Here is a 24,372-nt window from a genome sequence, read left to right on the forward strand (position 1 = left end):
GGCCACTAACTCAGTTTTCTAGGAGCTAATTTTGGTTAGTAAAATACATAAAGAATTACTGGGAAAAGCAGAGATTTCTATAGAATTAAGACTATAAGCCAGTGGCCCCCCATCCTTTTGGTCACCAGGGACCAGTTCACTTGCCTATAAAGTCACAAAGAATCAGACACAACTGAATGGTTAAAATAACAACAAATAATATACAATAATTCCCAGTTCAAAACTGATATAATTCATCAGTCACACTGTATAAGGATCTGTTCTCTAAGTAAATTCAGCATTACATAGTATTTTTTTTCAACTTAGTTACCATGTTTTGTTGTACGTCACTAACTTTTACTAAGTAAATATTCTATATATGTATATATATATGACAAATGCATAACCATAGAACACTAGCTTTCTGGCTCTAGTGCAAAGATGACACTGATCTGGAGCATTTAAAAAAAAAGAATATGGCAAAACCGTTGAAAAATAGGAAAGGAAAGCAGTTCATTTCAGAAAATCCAGAGAAATTCAACCTTTTCTTTGAGGCATTTCTCCTTCGGCAGCACCAAAGCCTGACTCACAACAGCCTTCAGTCTTAATACAATTAGAGCAACAATCTTTTGTTCTGGACACCTCACAAACCCCTCATTACAATTACTTCAAAGACATCACACTAATGAGGGGCTGTGTAATGGGAAAGCTGCAATGTGGCACCCTGCATGCCCGTGTGTGTGTTCTGGGATGCGGAAGAGAATTACTTCACTATCTATAGCTTGCTTAGCACCTGCTCTTCAGTCCGTTGGGGCAGACTGGCCTAAGGTGTTACTGAGGCCTCTGGGAGAAGGCTCAGCTGGGGCTGCAGTTGGTAAAAAACCCGACTGAGTTGGGGCAGCGAGATCTGGAATGTGTGGCGGCCGAGGAAGACAACAGAGACCGATAAATTTGAAACAGATGCTCTTCTGATGAGCTGTCTGCCAACAACGTGGCTGCTAAGAGACTCCTAGCCCCCGTTAGGAGAATGTCTTGAAGGGTGTCTCCAAGTTTGATATCAGTGGTGGGATTCAAATATGTCAACAACCGCTTCTGTGTGTGGATGCTGCTTCCGGAAGTCCATTCTGGGCCTGGGCAACAAAAAATTAGCTACCGGTTCTGCCGAAGTGGTGCAAACTGGCTGAATCCCATCACTGAGTTTACTATATCAAGCCAAGATATAGGTAGTCCTGAATTGAGCCCCAAATTTTCATTCCAGAAGCAAGACACTTATTAAGTGAATTTTGCCCGATTTTACGACCTTTCTTGACTTTTTCAGGCTGAATGGCAAAGGATTATTCAATTATACGTGCTATCGGTTTCACCTGATGGCAACCGTATCTTTTCACAATGGACTCTATGTGATTTTATGGCGCCTTTCCTCGTGCTTAGTTTTATATTATTTTATTTTTCCACTTCTAATGCAATGCTCCTTCAAATGGTCCTACTTAATATTATGGAATATTTAGCAATCGGTCCATTTCTGATGTATCTGGGCAGGGTGATTTTCTTTCAGCCAATCAACCTTTATATTTTTTTTCTGCTCTCCGGAGTATAAAAGGAAAGCTGAGGCTTTGTCCAAGGCTCCCTCTTTTTTTGAAGAGAGACCCGTTTTGTCGAAGTACTCTAATAAATTGTATAAATAATCTTCCGAGTCAGTGGCTTATTGGAGAGAGAGGCAGAATCTTGAGCCAATTTGGCTATCGGCATGAAAATCATAGAAAAACCAATAGGATGATGAGAGTGAAATAAATAGGGCAAAATGCAGAGCTTTCAAGCAAGTGTCCCAGTGCTGTATTATACAGGTAGTCTTCAACTTATGACTACAATTGAGCCTAAAATGTCAATTCTTAAGTGAAACATTTGTTAAGTGAGTTTTGCCCCATTTTTTGTCCTTTCTTACCACGGCTGTTGAGTTGAAAATTTAGTAACACGGTTGTTAAGTGAATCTGCCTTCCCCACTGATTTTGCTTGTCCAAAGGTTGCAAAAGGGGATCACGTGACCTTGGGACAGAGCAACGGTCATAAGTGTGAACCACTTGCCAAGCTTCTGAATTTTGATCACGTAACCATGGGGATGCTGCAAAGGTCGTAAGTGTAAAAAATGGCCGTGTCAGTTTTTTCAGTGCCGTTGTAACATTGAATGGTCACTAAATGAACTGTGGTACGTCAAGGACTACCTGTATATACCAAGGATGGGCAAACTACGGTCCCTTTATGGCCTGTGGACTTCAACTCCCAGAATTCCTAAGATAGCCATGCTGGTTCCGGAATTCTGGGAACTGAGGTCCACTGGACATAAAGGGGCCATAGTTACCCACCCAATACAGACTAGGACAGGGATGGCAAACCTTTTAGGCTCAAAAAATCGGAAAATATCTAACTTTAGTCTGCTGCTGCTCTTTCTCTCTTTTTCTCTCTCATTGAACAAAAGATAGACAATTCTTTATCTCTCCCCCCCTCCAGTCTAGTGAACATGGCAGTTGGGGGCAATGCCGAGGCTTGGCCTGAAGTAGAGATCCAGGCCTCAACTTCAGCCTAGGCCACTGCTGCTCCTGAAGAAGGCCACCTCCCACCATTCCCCAAGGAATGCAAGCTTTGGGGAATGAGACAATTGTCCCTGTGGTTCAGGGTTCCCCAGAATGCTCTTCCACAGCCTCCGTAGCCTCCAAAAACTGAGGAAAATCCTGTTCTTCACATGATTTTCTGTCAGGTGCAAAGAATCAGGGCCATGTGTTCAGTTGCAGTTCAGAAGATTTATTGCTCAAGCCTATACACCAGATTCTAATCAATTAAAATTCCATATTAAATTGGCGCCAGATAAAGGGCAATGGACTCCGAGAGGGATTGAACTTTAGACCATTTGTGGGAATGAAACAACTCTAGGCTGATGACTCATTTAACTCTGTCCTCCAACTCTGTCTGCTTTTCCCCCCACATTGTTGGAGGTTTCTGAGGTCACACGGGAGCACGGTCCTCTTGAGCAACTTCTGAAGGCTGCACAAGTGCTCATCCTATTTTTATGAAGCTCTGCAGACACAAAAAAATCACACAGAAATGGGACATCCATTCAAGAATAGTTGTTGTTGGGTGCTGGTGAATGCTGGTATGTTACTCAAAACCTCGTGGCATGTCATCTTTGATATTCGTGTCATAGATTTGCCAACACTGGACTAGAGTGTTATGGTCTGTCTACGGTGTATTACTTCCGCTTCACTCTTCAAAACCAAGTTGGTTAGGTTCACATGTCAGACAAGGCCATATTCCATAGTTCACCAGTCCCAATAGTTTAATACACTCAGATCAAACAAACTGTATTATAGGAAGTGAACCAGGGTATTGTGAATGGAAGCTTTAACTATCAGTCAGAAAACTGTGCAATCCTTTTGACCTCTTTCAGGGAAAGCTGGACTAAATCAATGTTTACTGTAATGTTATATTACACATCCATTGTAAGTTACTGTTAGTATTTCATTGGTTGTAACCGTTGCTTTTATATGCTGCTAGAATAGCCTTGATCAAAGCAGTCAAGTAAAATAAATAAATGACCTTTTGCACACATCCATTATTTCTGTTTTTTGCACAAATAGCCCTCAACTTTTGACCACAAAGGAGCCCAAAATTTCTGTTGCTAAGTGAGACATTTGTTAAATGAGTTTTGCCCTATTTTATGACCTGTCTTGCCACAGTTAAGTGAATCACTGCAGTTGATAAGTTAGTAACACACTTGTTACGTGAATCTGACTTCCCTATTGACTTTGCTAGTCAGAAGGTCACAAAAAGGATCATATGAACTCAGGACATTGCAACCATCATAAATATGAGCCAGTTGCCAAGCGTCTGAATTGCAATGATATGATTATGGCGATGCTGCAAAGTTCGTAACTGTGAAAAATGATCATAAGTCACTTTTTTCAGTGCCGTTGTAACTTTGAACGGTCACTAAATGAACTGTTGTAAGTCACTCCCTAATCTTTTTGAGAGGCCAGATTCTATTGCAATCTGGACTTCTCCCAAGTCTCCTCACTTATTTATGCACGGCATTGAATCCAAACCGCTGTTCTAGACAGAAAGAAATTGGAATCTTGCCCTGTTTTCGTATGGCATTCCATTTCAACACCGAGAACGCTTTCTTTGTGGAGAAAAAAAATAACACTAAAGAAATTTACAAAGCAGGCCTGGGAGCTCATAATTTAATCTGAAGTCAGGGCACCTTGTAAATGCAGCACACATTAAACATATATTATATGCACCATGTCTTGCAGTTCCTGTGGCAAGACTGCACTTTAAAATGCTGCAAGGCTGAGCTCTGGGACTACCCAGTAACTTATCATTTCAATAGAATCATTCAAAGCACTGCAGTGCAGAGGTGTAATCCCTTACCTATATGCCCCAAGCGAAGAAAAACAATTATAATTGTGAGTTGGTTGTAGGATATAAAAATGGAAAGGAAGGAAGGAAGGAAGGAAGGAAGGAAGGAAGGAGGGAGGGAGGGAGGGAGGGAGGGAAGGAAGGAAGGAAGGAAGGAAGGAAGGAAGGAGAGGAGGGGAGGGGGAGGGAGGGAGGAAGGGAGGAGGAAGGAAGGGAAGGAGGGAGGAAGAGGGAGGAAGGAAGGAAGGAAGGAAGGAAGGAGGAGAGAGGAGGGAGGGAGGGAGGAGGGAGGAGAGGGAAGGAAGAAGGAAGGAAGGAATGGGAGGGAAGGAAGGAAGGAAGGAAGGAAGGAGGGAGGGAGGGAGGGAGGGAGGGAGGGAAGGAAGGAAGGAAGGAAGGAAGGAAGGAGGGAGGGAGGGAGGGAGGGAGGAAGGAAGGAGGAAGGGAGAGGAGGGAGGGAGGAGGGAGGGAAGGAATGAAGGAAGGAAGGAAGGAAGGAAGAAAGAAAGAAAGAAAGAAAGAAAGAAAGAAAGAAAGAAAGAAAGAAAGAAAGAAAGAAAGAAAGAAAGAAAGACCATCCAGAACTTGACTGCAGAGGTGAAATATTCTGCATACTGCATTGAGAACTGCAGTGCTTGGGGATGGGAGAATCAACTTAAACAGATATCCCTATACAGATGATTAGCATCGGTTTTTATATTAAAAAAAAATCTAGCCCTCACCCTTCTTTGTAGAACAATTATATATCAAATTAAATCAAAATTTGTGATCTCATCCAGAGTAAAAACCATTCTTTTACAGATTTTTTTTTAAAGCGTTCCATTAATAGCATCCAGTTCAACAGAAATCTGGAGCGCTTCCCATCCCATAGATAATCAATTCTGATGCAGTATGAAAACAATAGAAAGGAAGGCAAGGATTACATCACAGAGGGAGCTTGTAAACATAAATGGAGGGCGAATCAAAGGAAGACAGAGTCTTAACAGAAAGCATTTTGTTAAAATGTTCTGATATTTTAATGAAGTCAACTCTGAAGGAGGATTATACTACGCCAAAGGTCCAGTGCCAGCATGTTAGAAAGCTGTTCCTTTTATGGAGAATAAGGGCTCCCTTTAGTGTTCAGCTACGGGATGACACATTTAAGCAAAGCTATGTGCACAAGATTAGAAAGTGCGGTGTCCTTTCCTGTACCTCATGTAAGCATAAAGAGGGAGAAATGCTAGCAAAATTGTATGAAAACACATGCTCGCTTTTCCTAAAGCTAAATGGGTTCTTTCATAGCATTATCAGGAACACAGTTTAATATACAAAATGTAATACAGGCAAGTCCTCAACTTACAATCTTTTGTGTAGCAATCATTTGAAATTACAACGGCACTGGAAAAAGTGATTTATGACCGATCCTCGTACTTATGACTGTTGCAGCATTCCCGCAGTCCTGTGATCAAATTTGGGTGCTTGGCAACGGGCATGTATTTATGATGGTGGCAACATCCTGGGGTCATGTCATCCCCATTTAAGACCTTCCCAGCCAGCTGCTGATAAATTGCTTACCAACTGCATGATTCACTTAACAACTGTAGTGATTTGCTTAACGACCGTGGCAAGGAAAAGGTTGTAAAATCAGGCATTATTCATTTAACAACCATGTTGCTTAGCAACAGAAATTCTGTTTCCAGTTGTGGCTGTAAACCAAGGGCTACTTCTCTCTCTGTGTGTGTATGTATGTATGTATGTATAGTCACCTCACTAGTTAAATAATTGAGAAAATTTAGACTGCCAACTAAACAAATACAAATTGTATCATATATTGGAAATGCATACCTCCAACATATGTACAGAGTTTCAATCACAACTCCTAGAGAATATTTACAAAGTGGAATTTTTAAGTCGGTGTAATTAGGAAATGTGTAATATTGGACAGATGGTTTGAGATAGCAGCTGCAAAAAAATTGAAAAGCCACAGAAAACACAAAAAAATCACACTCTTGCGGAAAAGCAAATCTCAGACTTTCAATCTGAGCTAATCATCACTAAGAAAACTTTGGCTAGTAATTTTCTATGGAGATTCTCAGTCATCCAAGTCATGGTTGTCTCAAAGGTGTTTTTTCAAGAGGCAACTGGACTGTCTTGTTTTTCTTTCTCATCTAAGAAGCTTTAGTCCAGCTGCCTCTTGAAAAAGCACCTTTGGGACTTGGCTAGTAATATACGGTTCAAGTTCAGTAGGAAGTGAGAGGAATTCTAACAGTGAAAAGAAAAGGGGGAAACATAATCCCATAAAAAGTGGGATATCTGAAATATCTATGGATATAGGCCACACTCATTGGCACTGATAATATTTGAAAGATGTCAAACAGAGCTAGAGGGAAACAAGGGATACCAGCATTTTCAGGAAAGGTTTGAGGTTTCCAGAATTTTGTTTTTCTTTTTAAAAAAGCTACACAACTCAGTGGGAAGAAAACATCTCTTCCTCTTCCTCTTCAAAGCATTGGAAATGATGGAACATGGCTTTCAGTTAAAACATAAACAGTTGAAAATACTCTAGGTGAACGATAAATGAATCAACTTGTTTCAACTCCCAATAATTTGTAGGGTAGCAACATTAATACACAATGAAATTAATAGAAAAAGAAAAAAAGTTTTTTTTCGGTGAACTGGATTCCTTGGAGAATGTTGAAAAGGGATTAGTTGCAGTCATTTTCCTGTTGGATGATCATTTTGGGAATTGAAATCTTAATATTGATGTCCTGAACACATCCTCCCTTTACTAAACTTGGGCTCAAATGAATATGACTCTAGATCAGCTGCAGTGTGTTAAAGACGCAGATATTTATTTAGTAAATTTATACAGCCACTCATCTCATGTACATGACTCTGGGCAGCGCAGAAATTTAATAAAGAACAACAACTAATCACAAAACATAATTAAAAGCAGCAAAACCATTAAAATTAGAAAACAACAGTTTATTGCAGAAGAGGGTCTGTTTCTTTAACACAGGGGTGTCAAATTGCCAGATGTGTCATGCCGAAACCGCGCCCACCCCAGCTCCGGCAATGGGGAAAAAGTCACGATACATCACGACATGATATGTGACGTTGCGAGTTTGACACCCCTGCTCTAACAATATAAAAACAATGGTTCTTCTTTCTCAAGGAAAAAAACAGTCCAGTTGTCTTTTGGAAAAACATCTTTGCGAAAACTACCTTTATGACCTGGATGACTGAGAATTTCCACAGAAATCTAACAATATAACCATCTTACAGACGCCATAACCACATTATTGGATGCCCAGTCCTTATGGCCAGGTCATCAAGGTGAAGGCCAATCTGATCTCAGGGGGAATGATATTGTAAAGGGCAAGTGCCACAACAGAAAAGTCTCTCCTCCTGTGTCCTATCACATAGCCTTGCATTATTTATAATAAAGTTGGGATATAAATGAATACGTACATACATGAGACATCTATACATACATAAAACAATACTCCTTTGTAGAGAGGACCTTTTCTGCTAGAACAGGTAGATGTAGGAAGAGGAGTTCCCACAAATACAGGTAGTCCTTGACTTACAACAGTTCGCTTAGTGACCGTTCAGTTACTATGGCACTGAAAAAAGTGACTTATGCCCGGTTTTCAGTTACGACCTTTACAGCATCCCCCTGGTCACGTGATCAGAATTCAGACGCTTGGCAACTGGTTCATATTTATGACAGTCGCAGTGTCACGTGATCCCCTTTTGTGACCTTCTGACAAAAGAAGTCAATGGGGAAACCAGATTCACTTCACAACTAGTTTACTAACTTATCAACTGCAGTGATTCACTTAACAACTGAGGCAAGGTCAGTCATAAAATGGGGCAACATTCCCTTAACAAGTGTTTCACTTAACAACAGAAATTTTGGGCTCAGTTACGATCCTAAAAATCGAAGATTATCTGCAGCCTGGCCCCATAAGGCTTTTATAGGTCATTATCAGCCCCTGACCTGCACTGGGAAGCAGACTGGAAACCAACACAATTTGTGGGGCAGAGATGTAACATGCGCAGATCGGGACGCGCACATCGGTGGCCACCACACTGCGTTTTGCACCAGCTGGACGCTCTTTCAGGGCGGCATGGTTTCCAGCCCCTCTTAAATCGTATAAAACCACGTGCATGCGGCAGGGCATACAGGTAGTCCTCGACTTATGACCACGGTTTGCACAGACATCGCTAAAAAAAAAAGCAATACGGCGAAGAAATTCCAGAAGAAGCGAATCGCTCCCATTTAATTCCATTTACACAATATGCACCTAAGCTCCTCCCAACTCGCCACGTGCGGCCACGCCCCCCCCCACCCCGCGCGCCAGCGAGCGCCTTCCCTTTCTCTTTTGTATTCCCCGCGCTTGGCTCTCCTGTTGCCGCCGCCTGGCGGAAACCCCGCCCCCTGGATTCTCTCCGTCACTTCCGCCCGCTGAGCCCCGCAGTCCCAATATGGCGGCGCCCTGTGGCTCCTCACAGCTCTCCGCCGCCGAGTCGCCGCTCAAGATCCCCAAGATGGAGGTGCTGTCTCCCGGCTCGCCCGGAGCGCTGAGCGACGGCAACCCCAGCCTCTCCGACCCTTCCACGCCCAGCGGCGCCTCCCCGTTAGGCCCCACCGGAGCGGGGTCAGTGACGGCGGCGGCGGCGGCGGCTACCTCAGCGGGGGCCGGTTCGGGGGGAGGCGGCGTCGGGGCCTCTCCTTCCGTCTCCTTCTCTCCGGGCAGCAGCGCCGCGGCGGCGGCGGCGGCTTGCCGAGGCATGTCGTGGACGCCGGCCGAGACCAACGCGCTGATCGCCGTGTGGGGCAACGAACGGCTGGTGGAGGCGCGGTACCAGCAGTTGGAGGGCGCCGGCACCGTCTTCGGCAGTAAGGCACCCGGGCCCGCCATGTACGAGCGCGTCTCCCGAGCCCTGGCCGAGTTGGGCTACGAACGGACCCCGTCGCAGTGCCGGGAGCGCATCAAGGTAGGCAGCGCCGCCGCCGAGCCGGGGATGCTGAGGACGCGGCGTTCTCCAGGGAAACCAAGCCCTCCCCACCCCATCCCTGCCTCCCTCCCTGCTGGCCGCTGGGGCTTCTCCGAGGGGCGGGCGGGACAGCCAGTGTAGCCCTTGAACCTCGCCCCTTGCCGTCCCTGGCGAAGGGCTGCCGTCCCTGGCGAAGGGCTGCCGTCCACTCTTCGATCTTGCCCTGTTAGCTTCACAGCAACCACAGGGGCCCCTCTTCTATCTCCCCCCCCCCCGCGTGGATCCTGCTTATATTTAAGAATTTGTGAAAGGGCGAGGTTGTCATTTAAGATTGGGAGCGGCGACTCCTGCCTGCCTGTTTAAAAGGGAAGGAAGGCACTTAAAGAAAACAAACCCGTGCAATTCAAAGCCAAAAAAACACAAGATGATGGGTCATCCCAAAGGTGCTTTTCCAGGAAGCAACTAGACTTCCTTGTTTTTCTTTGAAGATGTTTCACTACTCAACCAAGAAGCATCTTCAGCTCTGACTGGATGGTGGGGAAAGGAAGGATTTATCTTCCTTGCAGACAAAACAGACTCATCCCCAACAGCCTGCGCCTGTCTTCAACAGTGAACCCTTCCTTTCCCCACCATCCAGTCAGAGCTGAAGAAGTTTCTTGGTTCAGAAGCAAAACATCTTCAAGAAAAACAAGGAAGTCCACTTGCCTCCTGAAAAAAAAAAACACCGTTGGAATAAATGACTTGAATAGACAGGATGGATCTGGGCGAATAAGGTTGGAGGTGAGAATCCAAGATTTTGTCATGACATGAAGTTGTGCTCTGGGGTGGTTGGCTGTTTTGAAGTTCCTTTGGAGCCGAGTTAAGAGGTGGTGTGAATACTTGTAAGTCCTGGTGAAGAACGGTATTTAGGGACTGAGTTTGTGATAGTTTTAGCCCTCTAATGCAAAAGTTTTCATCTAAAAGGTCAGTGATGTGAACTTGGTTAGCTCTGTTTGGGGACTTTAAGTTTAATATTAAGTTAGACTGAGAAAGGAAAATGCTGGCATTTAGGTGGGACACACTCTAGGAAATGAGTGGGGAGAATCATGCAGAATGTGTGGCTAGATCTTCCTGCTGTATAAATCTCTTTAATGCAGTAAACTTCAGAGAGAACTAATACCAAACAGACACATATGTAATCTTTGATTTTTTTGCGAGATTTCAAAGATGGGAGTAGTTACAAGATGATGCATATGTGGGTTGATTAAGGTGGACTTTTTTGAGCTGAATGAATGCTTCCATCTTTAAAAAGTAGTAGTGCCTTGGATAGTATTTGAATTATCCATTGCTTCTTATGGTAGATGTAAGGACAAGCAGACACCTTGTAAAATTCTTTCTGCTAAAATTAAGTTCTAAAATTCAGAGCTTTACATATTGTCTTTAGACCATTCTGATTTTGTGCACTAGAATGTGAAACCTCTGGGTATAGTCCATAAAGAAAGTCCTGCAAATGTGAGTGACATAAATCCTATATGGTCCACATGTACCTTGATCTATTATGATTGTGAAATTTGTGGATTGCATTACATTTTTATTTTAATGTTGCTTTTAAATAAAATGTTCCATGCTTTCTTCAGGAGTTGAGAAGTAGATTTTCTAATGCATGGACACTGCGCTTTTTATTAGTCTATCAATCATCAGATATTTGGTATGTAGATTTCTGATATTTTGTGTGATTTTGTTTCTGGCCATAGTTGTCAATATTTGACAACTGAAGGCTGTGTTTTGTAGGGAAAGACAAAACTGTTGTTGGTTCTGATGTCTGGAAAACATTTAAAAAAATGTAGTCTGTTCCCACAACAGCACCTTTTCCATCTGCAGCTCTCTTGCTCAATTATGAATTTATAGGTATGATATTTGCTTGATACTTCTGCTTTAACAGAGTGATACATTTAAAAGATTGTATTTAAAGTATGCAACTGTAATGAAGATTGAATATTTACTGTACATGCATTATGAAAAATGGTTCTTATTTTATCTAGCTGAGCATAAATATTGTGAAATTTACCTTTGGGTAGAAATCCATAAGATGTTGTGCATGTGTGTGTTTGTTTAGTCAGTGCTATATAGTTTTTAGCTCTATGAGAGTCATTCCTAAAGAAGTTTGAAAGGTTGGCCAACATTTTGAAATGGAATTGCATTTCTTGATAGAAATAGATAGAAAGACAGCAAGCCAAATCTAGGAAAACAATTTCATACCTACATATTCTGTAAGACTGTGATTGGGCGGGGGGGGGGGTTTCATGAAAAAGTAAGAGTCTTACAAAAACAAATTGATGCTTTAAATTAAAAAGTCACTTAACAAATAGCAAATATGAGATAAACTTTGTATCTGGATGGCATCTGTAAATATATCAAAAAAGACTGTGTTCTGAAATACATTTTTTTCTACACTGAAAGATGGCATAATCAAATCAAAGAGAGGCGAAGCTAGACTTAACTATGGAGAAGAAACTTCTTGTTAATTTATGCTGTTCCACAAACTAATAGAAAAGTTCTGTATTATTTTAATACGCCGTGAATTATGTTAGAAATTACAAGTACCTAGGGCAGTACTAATAATGAATAAAAATTGACTTTCTTTTCAAAACTATTTAAACTCAATATTTTCTCTTCATCCATTTCCATATTTTAAAAAGATGTGATATGCTAATAATGACATTATGGTGATCTAGGCTTCACAGAAATCACATCAGCAGTTAAATTTGTCATGTATGTAATTTGAAGTCCACAAGCATTGTGGTATTTTAAAATTCAGCATCAGTGTAGTGAAATTTTGCAGTCTGAGAAATTTTGCCTACATTATGTATTAGATATTCAGCACAAATAAAGCAAGTTTTGTGTGGACTTTGAAAATGACAAATGTAAAATTAGGTTGCTTGGCACAATAATGTACCTATTAATGGAATTTTTTTAGTACCAACGATTTATTTAATGTACATACTTTGCTTGCTTAGATGTGCCTTTCCTTCATTCTGTAGGAGAAATAAAGCAAGCTTATTTTTAAAAAGCCAGCAGTTACTTAGGTAGACAGGTAGTTTCTCAGAATCTCTTTCATCTACTAGAGCAGTGGTTCTCAACCTTTTTAATGCCGCGACCCCCAACCGGTCGTAAGTCGAGGACTACTCAACCAGTCGTAAGTCGAGGACTACTCAACTGGTGCAGCACCGTTTGCAGAATGGGACTTTTGGCGGGCTCAGCAGGGCAGAGACAGCCTGGACAATTTCTATTGGCTTTTGAAAGCCAATAGAATTAGACTCTATTCAAGAGAATCTATTCTATTGGCTTTCAAAAGCCAATAGAATAAAAGGGAGTAACACAGCTAAGGACAAGGGAGGGAAAATGGCGGACTGCGTTGTTTGGCGACCCCCGTGAAATGGTCGTTCGACCCCAAATGGGGTCCCGACCCACAGGTTGAGAACCACTGTACTAGAGTGTGTTTCAAAGAACATGAACATTCACCCTCTAAAAGTGTTAGATCCTATCATAAATGCATTCTTGCGTAAATAACATATCCAAGCTTCTTGCCTCTCAGCACAGCTTTCTTGTGATTTCCAACCTCCCAGGTTGTTGTTGTTCAGTTCTAAGTCGTGTCTGATTCTTTGCAACCCCATGGACCACAGCACGCCAGGCCCTCTTGTCCTCCACTGTTTCCCAAAGTTTGCCCAAATTTATGTTTATTGTGTTGATGACACTATCTAACACAGAGGGTCCCCAACCTTTTGGGCACCAGGGATGGTTCTGTGGAGAGAGTTTTTTCCACCAGAGGGGGCGTGGTTTTGTGTGCTGCCTGAATCCCACAGATAGGGCTTTGCTTGTTTATGAGGACCAGTTGCTGGCACGGTACCTTCTCATCATCTTCCCACCCCTTCTTCTTTTGCCTTCCGTCTTTCCCACCATTAGATATTTTCCAGTGAGTCCTGTCTTCTCATTAAGTGGCCAAATATTTGAGCTTCAGCTTCAGTAACTGTCCTTCCAAAGAACAGCCAGGGTTGATTGCTCCCATAGAACCAAACTCTTTTCCCATTGTATTGTATGGGATCCTTTTTAATGGGATCAGATCCTTTGGCTGCACATGTTTGCCTGTGTGTTTGCTGATATTTATGTTATTTTCCATTGATAGATTTAGAAACTGTTAGTACTGCAAAGCTATTTGAAATTTCCATATCCGAGTACGTATCTGTTTACACTTAATTAATTATACTAAAGTTAATTTTTACATCTAAATCATTTGACGACTATTTTTATTAGGAAATTTTAGGGGGGTTCAGATTCTCTCTCAGCCATGGAAGTTCATCAGGTTAAGTTGGGGGACTTATAGTCTCAACTCATCTATCTCACTGGGCTATTGTAGGGAAAAGTATAGGAAGAGATGTTGTATATGGCTCTTTGAATTCTTGGGAAGGAAAGTGGGATGTCGCTTTAACACAGAGTAACAAATTGTAGCATGGTGTTAGTGTTGCTGTGTTTATTTTTATTTTAGATTTGTTTAGCTTAGCATGATGTAGAAACCTATCTAGTGTAAATTCTGCTTTCTGCCTTGGAATGCATCTGTACAAACCTCAATGGGGATGGGTGGGAAACTAGCCATATTATGGCTTAAGGTTATACGCAAGCTGAATATTTTATACTATAAAGAATGTCATGGTTCCGACAGATGAAACTCTTCAAAAGAACTTTGAGGCATTGTTTACCTTAAAGAATCTTTATTTTGAGTAGCATAACGTTGGCACTGCATAATCAAAGCCAAAAACTGAATTCCCCTCCCTTGAGCACATAGTATTAAAGCACAATTCCCTCCTCCAATTAACAGTCATAAATCACATTCCCCAATTAGGTTGAAGTGCCTCCAGTTCTCCAGGCCGCCAATTCCTTATCAGTTCTTGTTACAATAACCTTGTTTCTCACGCTAGGTCTAGTGTTATTATGTCTAGCTGGACTCTTGTTCACATCCCCGCTCTCAGCATCATCTAACTCTAAAAGCAAAAGGTAAAAGATGGGTACATTTCCCTCTGTTGTCAATGCAAAAACATCCGATGTTAGCAGTGTTGACAAAGAACAGTAGCTGTAAAATAAGTAAAACAATAAAATGTCATTTTTTTCTATTAGTGGCTGCCTGATAGCTTTGTTCATTTGCAATACATGATTTGTTTTGCTGAATGAAGCTGTCACAGCAGATGTTTTTTCCCATGGAGTTACAACTAGATCCATGGGTTTTTCTATCACTGTGTCTCTAACTCTCCTGCTCTGCCTCTCAGCAAGCTGGTTTGTGTAATCCATTTGCAATCGGGGTTCTTACACTTTTCTGAATACTGAATAGGATTATTGCTGGGCCAGGTTGCTTCTGTCATATTGAAAGAGGCCGTTAAAAGAGACTTCCTTAAACACTTGGGCTTAATTTGATGTTTCAAACTGTTTGTGGATGGTGGAATTTTCAGATGATCTTATCAGAGCATGTGAAGACATCCTGGTTAGTTTTCTGGGAGGGACTGTTTATTTTAGCTTGGTTTTCAATAAAAAAAAATTGGAAACTTTTATTAGTACACAACTAAGCAAAAGTGTCCAGATTTCAGTAGATGTGGTTTTATTTGCTTGATGTGATTCTAGACAGCATTATTTTGCCTTTTTATATGACTAAGTCAAATTCTTTGTCATAAGTAGATTATTAAGGAGAAACTTCCTGACAGTTAGAACAATTAACCAGTGGAACAACCTGCCTCCAAAAGCAGTGAATGCTCCAACACTGGAAGTTTTCAAGAAGAGACTGGACAGCCATTTGTCTGAAATGGTATAGGGTTTCCTGCCTGAGCAGGGGGTTGGACTAGATGACCTCCAAGGTCCCTTCCAACTTTACTACTACTACTACTACTACTACTACTACTACTACTATTACTATTATTATTATTATACAGCTCGCTGAAAAATTACTTAAGCAATGACTTAAAATCTATTTTACATGGATAGGTAGCAACATTTCTGACGTATTTATTATCTCTTTCCTGCCCCTAAATTTAGAGAAAAACATATATCCCATTCGATCTGGTGAGGAAAGGAACAAACAATATGCCCATTTTTATTAAGAACATCTTGAATTATAACCGGAGTTGACCTGGGTTTGTTAATCTTTTTTCTTTCTAAATATAGCATAGCACTTTAAGGAATAAGAAGTGTGTACATATTTTCCTGCAAGGTATTTAGACTTGTTTAAAATGTTTTTTTCTAAATAGGAAAAAGGGGGTAGAATATTGCAATACATAAAGCTAAGTGGGATTTAAAGAGTGATGAATATCAGACCCTATGCGCTACCAGCAAAATGATAGGAAGTTGTAAAGTAAATTGTAGCAAAACGCTAGAAATTAGAATTGGTGATTTGAAAGACTAATCTGACTCCATAAACTTGAAAAGGGAGCAAGCACTTTTTGGGCAATGTTCTTGCCCACACTAACTTTAGAAGGTGATAGCAAATACTTGGCATGTCACATTTCCATCCTTCTCAGTTTGACTCATTGCAACTCATTAAAACAAGTTTTTAAACCATCTTTGTGGAGAAAATCCTACTTATTTATGAGTTGTCCATATCATAATCCCAAACTCTGTATAAGAAACTTAAAGGTTGACAGCAACTCTGTGGAAACGTTTTTGATTCAAGAACTGTCCCATAAGCTTAGTGGCTTACTGTGGGATTCGCCTTGCATCTCTCCATTCCCAGTCTGATGCTCGCGTCATTTAATTAAGAAGTAAACAATATCCTTGGTAAGGCTTTGCCATGCATTCCAAAGTCCTTCGTTATATCTATGATGGAATGGGATGAAGCAGCCTATTGAACAGGAGTGTTAAAACACACAGTTACTTTACACAAGCAAATGATTCTCAGTCCTCTTCATACCACCATCCCACTTGTTTCTGTTTTCTTCCATATCTCAAAAGCAATTTCATTCTTGATAACTTTCATTCAAATTTCAGGGAATTCCGAAATAAAAAAATTGCTTATTACAATAACTTTTACCTGACTGCATGTTGAAGAGATAAGATGCAGTAAAGTTATAAGGGAAATCCACTCAACATATAAGTTTTCTGGAAACGGTGTTGAGGTGTCAAAATTGCTTCAGCTTCTTGGAACTGTGCTTAAAAAACAAAGAACCATTTTTGTTCTACTTTATTCTTTTTTAATACTTCCAAGTTATTGTCATCCCTTTTCTATCAATGATTTATATTTGTTATATTTGTATAACTAGAAACAGGCCAGTTCTTTCTCCTCTCTGCTTCATAATCTGCTCCCTAGAGTTGTGATAACTTGGAGATCTGTGCAGAATTGCATGAGAAGGAAAGAAAACATTGGTACCCCATGAATGGATCACCATTCTCATGGCATTGGATTCTCCCAAAAGTGTCATGTTATGTTGCATGGGTCAATCTTAGTGATGCTGCTTTGCTCTCAAAATTGATGTTTTTAACCCTTTTGAAAGTGTTTTGAGTTCCTAACAGTTTGAACTGGAAAAGTTTGCCCACTCTTAGTCAATTTTTCATCAATACTCCCACCCTTTGCAGTGAACTCCATTAAGAAGCATAATTTAAATTATGGAGTTAGAAAGAGGGGAACCTGGATAAGAAGCATTTTCAGCAGTGTTTGATTTACACTTGCCTTAATAGGTAATTTGGCTTCTTACTGACCAGTGAATGATTTAAGGATCAGTGAAAATGGGTAATATCTGATTGAGGTAGGGTATAAAAGATGCCTAAAAATCTAGTGTTGGGTTTAATGTTTTATTATTAGACCTGACCATCTTAGTATTGTGTGTTTAATATTTGATCATGGGAATACGGAGCATTATTGATTTCACTTCTTTTAAATTTCAGCAGCTTCCCAAGAGACAGAGTGAGTTAGTAAGGATGCAAACTATGTAAGTAATATATTTTACTAGCTAAAGAGTTTAGGCCAACAGTTTTAAAATAACTTCTTGTTTTCTTTTTGGAGTAAGGGACAATCCAGCTGTCTGCTTTTGGTGACTTCTTTCTTTCTCTCTCTGCCTTTCATTTTCTTCCTTTCTCTCTCTCTCTCTCTTTTCCCATTCCCCCTCACTTTTCCTTAAGTTTCAAACTATGGGTACCACAGTAACTGTTCTTTCTCTCCTTCATAAATGTGTATATCTTATGGGCTTGTTGGTATCTGACTGGGGGTTTTAGTTCTGCATAATATAGCAAGCTTGGGGATTAAGAAGAGAAAGTTTTGGCAATAAAAGACAAATAAATGGAACTGATATATTAAAATTATTATTAAATGTGTTGTCCTCTTGTGGCTCTTTGCTGTGAACTTTAAATGGCTGTGAAGTTTCAACTTGGCTTTAAAACCTCTTCATAAAACCCTGTTTGGTTTAAAAGAGTCTAATAAATGTGGCAGAGTTTAGAACAAAGTTAAAGAAGAATAAAAATGGCACAAGAGGTATAGAAGTTGGCCACTATCAACTAACAGGCATGTTTTCTGTCTTAGACCCTTCGCAGGTGTTACAGCCGAGTGAAGGAACATGGTGTGGGCAAAAGAAAAAGCAGTTACACATTTGAACAGTTGGAGCAGGTCTTTGGTCAAGGAGGATGGGACTCTCAACTCTGCCAACCGGTGCTCATCAATAGCAGTGGCTTATATCAAGAGCTGGAGTCTGATGGTAGCACAATGGAGGAATATTCGCAGGACGAATGGGGGAACCATAGTCAGGATCTTTACTGTTACCAACCAGGCGAGCAAGAGTTAGGTAAGATGTGGCAAACTTTACCGAAACACCGGTGATTGCTAATGCTTTAATTGGTGCCACTGCAACTTGCGTTGCAACCACGGACTAGTGTTTCTGTTTTGTACATCTTCCTGTTGCATGCCTTGAACCTGAGGTTGAGATATCTCATTTTAAGTAAGGAAATGGGGCAGTACCAACTCTTATTTTGGTAGACTATTTTGGTACACGCCATCTGCTTATATTCATTACATTACATCTCTCATCTAGGAGTTCTACGTGATCTATATTCTTTTCTCTCAATTCTGTGAGATTGAACAATAGCGATTGATCCAGGTCAGCTTCCAAGGTTGAGGGGAAAGTTGAATTGGACCCAAACAGATCCTGGCCCAAATCATTAATCAGCATGGGACTCTATTTGTGTATTGTAGTTATAAATTCCCAACATCAGTAGCACAGTTCATATTTTGATGCAGTAAAAGCTCTCAAGATCATTGCTTTCGAATCAGATTTCAGAAAATGCAGTTAAATATTGAGAGTTTTGCTTTACAGATATTCCTTGACTTACGACCACAGTTGGGTCCAGAATTTTAGTTGCTAAGCAATAGGGTCCTTAAGCGAATCATCTGTGATTCAATCAGATTTTACAACCATTTTTATCATGGTCATTAAGCAAATTGCTGTAGTCATCAAGCAAATCCAGCTGGGATGGTTGCAAATCACAATCAAATGACTGAAGATGCTACAACTGTTACAAATTTGAGCTAGTTGTCAAATACCCAAACTGTGATCAAATGACTGCAAGGGTAGTAAAAGATAGTCATAACTTCGAAGATGGGTTGTAAGTCATTTTGTCAAGACCATCATAGTTTTGAACCATCATTAAATGAATATTCACAAGTTGAAGGCTGGCTGTATATAGTGAAACCTCATGTTAATGTACTAATTGAGGGCCAGGGATTCCATTATTGGAACTGACAGAAAGCGTGGCAATTACAGAGATTTCTCATTTGCAGGATGATGTAATTATCCATTGCAATCTGTCGGTAATATCAAAAGTCCTTTCCAGTACAACACAATAAAATATGTTTTCACTGCTTTATAGTCTTTTTATTGTTTATTGTTCCAATTAACAGCCGCCATACGAATATTCAGACATACTTTTTTTGTCTTTCATATTAATTGGTGTTAATTAACTGGTGTATGCTAGAAATTTGGCCTTTGACCTCTTGCTATCCTATAAAGGAACCCTTCAGACAGTCACTCATGCCATGGTCACTTCACAATGCATTATTCCAATGTGCTTACGTGGGGCTGACCTTGAAGACCACCCAAAACCTATAGCTGCATGAAAACGTAGCGGCATGAGCAGTGACAGGCACCATTCCATGTGCTCATGTGTCACCACTGCTACACCCACTTCATCGGCCGCCAGTTGGCTTCTAAATGCAATTTAAGGTGCTGGTTATCTATCAATATACAACTTAAAACATTCATTGTCATGATGTTTAATAGGTGAAACAGTGCATCATAGGGCAGCAATTTTTGAGCCGAGGTACCTTAAATGGGCTAACTTACAGAATGGGTCCAAAATCCAGGACCTGTGACTCCTAAGGGAATGAAATTTAGAGAAATTGTTGCTGCTTGAGGACTACTGGTTGTGGATGGGCTGCTGTGGTCATGTGATCTTCATTTTCAGTGACAGTTTCCCAGCCAGTCTTGCAATGCCTCATTCTTCCTCCCCTTTCCCGCAGCAGCAATTCACCTGCCTGCTGGGAAGGGAAGGGAGATTTTTGATACTCGCTGCCAGATTCCCATAAGCTGGCAGGAAGTTAGAAGTTACTTCTCCCACTGCTTTTTTATCCACCCTTAGTCATTACGTTTCTTTGTTTAGGTAAGGAAATATCTTTGAAACAATGACAACCAGCAGGACACGGGTTGTGTAGTTTCCCTGTACGACATAGGGCCTGTCTATCTGATAGATCCCTTTTCTCCAACCTTTTCAACCTACCCAGTATGTTCCAACAGAGTGGGTGCATTCCAGTCCCTTTGCTAAATGATGCCATGTTGTGGATTCCTGGAAGCCTGCTTACCCTTCCACCTTCTCAGAACAGTATCCCCCCCAGAGATAAGGATGGTGCCCTCTCTCCTAGGGCTCCAGAAAGCTTTGAAAACCTGGTTTTGGTCCTGCGTGTGGGGTTGATGTTTAATAGTTGTTCAACAGCCCGTGTTGCATTGTTTTGCCATGTATTAGATCAGCGGTCCCCAACCTTTGCACCTTGGTGGCTCAGCTGGGGGAGGGGAAGAGGGGAACCAGACCATGCAAGTGGTGGGCTGGCACACATGTTAATGCGCAGTTCGACTTGTGCGAGTGGCGGGTCAGCATGCACATGTGCATGCAAGTTGAGCTGCCCACCGCTCACCTGGCCCGGTTCCGAATAGGCCATAGCCCAGTGGTGGGCTGCAGCCCGGGGGTTGGGGACCCCTGTATTAGATTATTATAGCTGTTTTTATGTTTTTCCTAGTTTTGTATGCCCCCCCCCTCTCAGAGTCCACTGGAGTTGCACAGTGAAATAAAGTTCAAATTGGACATAACTGGACAGGGGAAACCTTTACGGGGAAACTGGTCACCATTATAATCTGGATATAATTGCATTTTTAAAGTAGCAAGGTTCAGTTATTATGCATTATTTTAACCTCTGCCTTGCCTTTTAGATGAAATGCCTGCAGTGAAGAAATCACTGAAGATAAAACAGGAATCTTCAGAAGATTCTCAGTAAGTAATTTGAATAATGTTCTGTCTGTAAATTAAGACTCTGAAAGTATCTACCACTTTTCAAGGGTAATATAACAGATTCAGTCTTCCCAGCTGAACCGGACTGAAATACAAACTTGGGCTGTTGAAGTATCCTTGGAAAGTTGCAGTAACTCTGCATGTATATCATGAGTGGCTGTGCAAATATTGGCTGCGTTTGTGCTGCCATGTTTATATCAGCAGTGTCCTGAATGCAGGAACTGAATGAAAGCCTAGCCCGATGTCTCATTGGATAGACAGAATAGGTCAGGAGGAGCCTTCACAGATCTATGAGATAGATTAAGCTGAGAGGAAGTTTCCATAGCTTCCACTTTCCATAGCTGAGATTTCAACCTGCATTTTCCTGATCTTAATTCAACTCCTCAATCACTACACTACAATGGTTCTTTTTATAAGATCGTGCTTTGTTAGTAGTTGCATTAGATACAAGCATGTAGAAATCCCTATCACTTCTCAATTTACAACTTAGTGATCATTCAAAATTTCAATGGATCCAAAAAAAGAAACTTACAACCCAGATCTGAAGTTCCAATGGTACCTCCCCCCCCCAATGGTCACATGACCGCACTTTGGGTACTTGGCAACATGGCTACATTTATAGCTGTTTGCAGCATCCCGCTATCATGTGACCATTATACAGTGGCAAAATGGTGCCCTAATGAACAACGGGGATCGCTTAGCGCAGTGTTTCTCAACCTTGACAATTTTAAGGCATGTGGACTTCAACTCCCAGAATTCCACAGCCAGCAATGTCAAGGTTGAGAAACACTGGCTTAGCGACTATAGCATTTTGCTTAACAGCTGCAGTGTTTGCTTAACAACCATCGCCCAAAAAGTTGTGAAATTGGATTGACCGTTGCAACGTATGACCATAATAAGCAGGCTCCATTACGGTCATAACTCAAGGACTACCTGTATTTGCCACATAGGATTCATGATGACAGTGCCTTAAAAAAAAAATCAGACCACTGGTTCAATTTGCTCAGCATCAACCATACGGATAGTTAGCCTCCTGTTTTCAGGCAGCTGTCCTTCCTGTCCGAAACGAGAGAGGTCAGAAATGGAACTGGTTCCATTTTGCAGGCAAAGTACGGGCTCAACGTGAGATACCCTTTTGCTCCGTGCTATAAGGGTTGTAAGACACTATTGTGAATTTTTTTTTTAGCAACTATTTGTCCTTAGCCTCTGATAGGCCTGTTTACCTCCATTGGCGTTTGGTGATTGCATCCTTTTCTTCTTCTGCACTTCTTAATTGCCTTGCCTTAAAACTTAGTCCTCTTGTGTTCTTTTCTTTTTTTATTTAAAGGAAGTGCGACCTAATGCAGAATATTGTACAGATCTTGGAATCCGTCCAGTTAAAATGGGAACTCTTTCAGAGTTGGGCGGATTTTTCTAGGCTACACCTTTCTAACAAACTGGCTATATTTGGGATTGGCTACAATACACGGTGGAAGGAGGACATCCGTTACCACTACGCTGAGATCAGTTCCCAAGTTCCCCTTGGCAAGCGACTCCGGGAATATTTCAACTCGGAGAAGCCCGAGGGCAGAATCATCATGACCAGAGTCCAGAAAATGAACTGGAAGAACGTTTATTACAAATTCTTAGAGATCACTATTAGCGAAGCCAGATGCCTAGAGTTACACCTGGAAATTGACTGGATTCCTATCGCTCACTCCAAGCCAACGGGGGGAAATATTGTCCAGTATTTATTACCTGGAGGCATTCCAAAGAGCCCCGGTCTGTATGCCATCGGCTACGAAGATTGTCACGAGAAGCCACCGTCTCCCGATCACGAGAGCGTCAGCCAGGAGCCTGAAAGCGAAACTCTGGCAGAAACGGAAATGCCCTCGTCGCAAGCTTCCCTCAAAGTGGAGGTGGAGCCCACCAGAATCATCTATTGTTACCTGGGCATTGCTGAGGTCAGGACCCTCCAGCAGTGCTTGTTTTTACATTTTCAGGCCAACACCAAGACCTTCAGCAAAGAGTGGGTTGGAATCAATGGATTTTTATCACAAAATTGTATCGTGGACCCGGGAATTTCTCCTAAGTCTATTTATATTAAATTTGTAGAAGTAGAGAGGGACTTCCTTTCCGCTGGGTCTTTGGTAGAGTGCCTGGAAAAAGCCATTGGATACCCCTTGAAGTTTAACAACTGACTCTCCTCCTTCATAAGGATCAGGACTTTGTAAGTATCACCTGTGGCATTTTGGGCATCCGATTAGGACAAGACTGGGCAAAATCAGCTGCTCTAACCGAACTGAAATGAGGGAGACACTTATAGGGGCTTTTACAAAAGTGTATCTCAAGCCAGTAAAATATGCTGTTTACTTCCTTGGGCCAGTCAACTGGTTTTATAAAGAAAAGGACTTTCAAAGGGAGCATTGTAAATATGACAACTATTGGTACATTCCACGTTGGATGAACGTACATGTTAAATTTCATATGAAAAAGCTGTTTTCCACAATGTCTCATTTTTACACCTGTGTCTCAAGTGTGATTACGGTTATGTAAGAAATAAGCAATAGACAATGAGTTTAAACCCAGTCACACAAGACTGTTTTCCAGTGCCACCCGTTCGCACCCCTTGTATATAGTTTAGCATTTCAGTTTCTTTACCCATCAAGTGTTCTTACAATTTTCAACCAGTGTTGCCTGCAAAAAACTTTCTCTTTCTGTGATGTACCCCACTTCACTAGTAGTGTTGCCATATCACCTCTTTTTATTTTGGTTTTTGTTGTGTTTACATTAAAATCATCCATGGCCTTTTAAGAAATATTTAGTTAACCTCTGTGTGGCAGTTAAAGTAACTCGGCCGCTGGGAAGCATTTGATCAAATCATGCTTTTTATCAAATACAATCAAAGCTGTGAGAAAAGGGGTGGGCTCGGGTGGGAACTGGGGAGTTATGGACCAAGGGAGTAAACATTTTTAATGCCTCATTAAAATGTTCCGATATAAATCCCATTGCGCTGCTGGCTAGTGCCAGGTTTTTTTTTAATTTCATTTTTTACAAACCTCATTGATCAGTGGAAGTTGTGACATACAATGAATGTGTCAGTCCAAATAAAAACAAACAAATGTGGATTTTCAGAAATGTGTTTCTTGCCTGATTGTATCTTTATGAAGATGTGTACTGGCATTTTTTTAAAAAAATGTTTTATTTATTATACATATTTTTTAATTATTTTGAATGTCTGTATATTCATATATTAGCACTGTCTTCAGAAGGAGAAAAAAAAGCCCTCAAGATGGCTTATCTTGCAAAATCCGTACAGTATTATATGAATAAATAATAGCAAATATAACATTTCCTAATAAAATACAATGTTCTGTATACAAGATTATTTTCCATCTGCTTGCTGAAGGATCCTCATAATTTTGCAAGTTTGCGGATACTTCATTGGAGAAAGCACCTTCACGA

At 41.1% G+C, this 24,372-nt stretch overlaps 1 protein-coding gene across 4 annotated transcripts; it reads left to right on the top strand.

Moving 5' to 3' along the window:
- Positions 1-8,835: 8,835 nt before the first annotated feature.
- On the top strand, positions 8,836-24,282 carry MSANTD2 (Myb/SANT DNA binding domain containing 2). Of its 4 annotated transcripts, XM_039356564.1 has the most exons (4): positions 8,836-9,372; positions 17,900-18,158; positions 20,850-20,910; positions 22,256-24,282. In XM_039356564.1, the coding sequence occupies exons 1-4, from the start codon at positions 8,860-8,862 to the stop codon at positions 23,106-23,108; spliced, it is 1,686 nt and encodes a 561-aa protein (XP_039212498.1). In that variant the 5' UTR covers positions 8,836-8,859; the 3' UTR covers positions 23,109-24,282. The 4 variants fall into 4 exon arrangements, with proteins under 4 accessions (XP_039212498.1, XP_039212503.1, XP_039212501.1 ...); XM_039356569.1 differs by lacking the exon at positions 17,900-18,158 and having other exon boundaries at positions 22,256-22,395; XM_039356567.1 differs by lacking the exons at positions 20,850-20,910; positions 22,256-24,282 and adding an exon at positions 17,269-17,312 and having other exon boundaries at positions 17,900-18,070.
- Positions 24,283-24,372: the final 90 nt, after the last annotated feature.

This window comes from Crotalus tigris, unplaced genomic scaffold (genome assembly GCF_016545835.1).
Source record: "Crotalus tigris isolate CLP2741 ecotype Arizona unplaced genomic scaffold, ASM1654583v1 scf7180000018825.4774228, whole genome shotgun sequence".
NCBI classification, from domain to species: domain Eukaryota; kingdom Metazoa; phylum Chordata; class Lepidosauria; order Squamata; family Viperidae; genus Crotalus; species Crotalus tigris.

Bases quoted from the DNA above. Each gene is read 5' to 3' on its own strand.
- MSANTD2 (XM_039356564.1), top strand. From the start codon at position 8,860: ATGGCGGCGCCCTGTGGCTCCTCACAGCTCTCCGCCGCCGAGTCGCCG. The intron at 9,373-17,899 runs GTAGGCAGCGCC...TTTCTGTCTTAG, and splicing joins AGTGCCGGGAGCGCATCAAG to ACCCTTCGCAGGTGTTACAG. The intron at 18,159-20,849 runs GTAAGATGTGGC...CTTGCCTTTTAG, and splicing joins ACCAGGCGAGCAAGAGTTAG to ATGAAATGCCTGCAGTGAAG.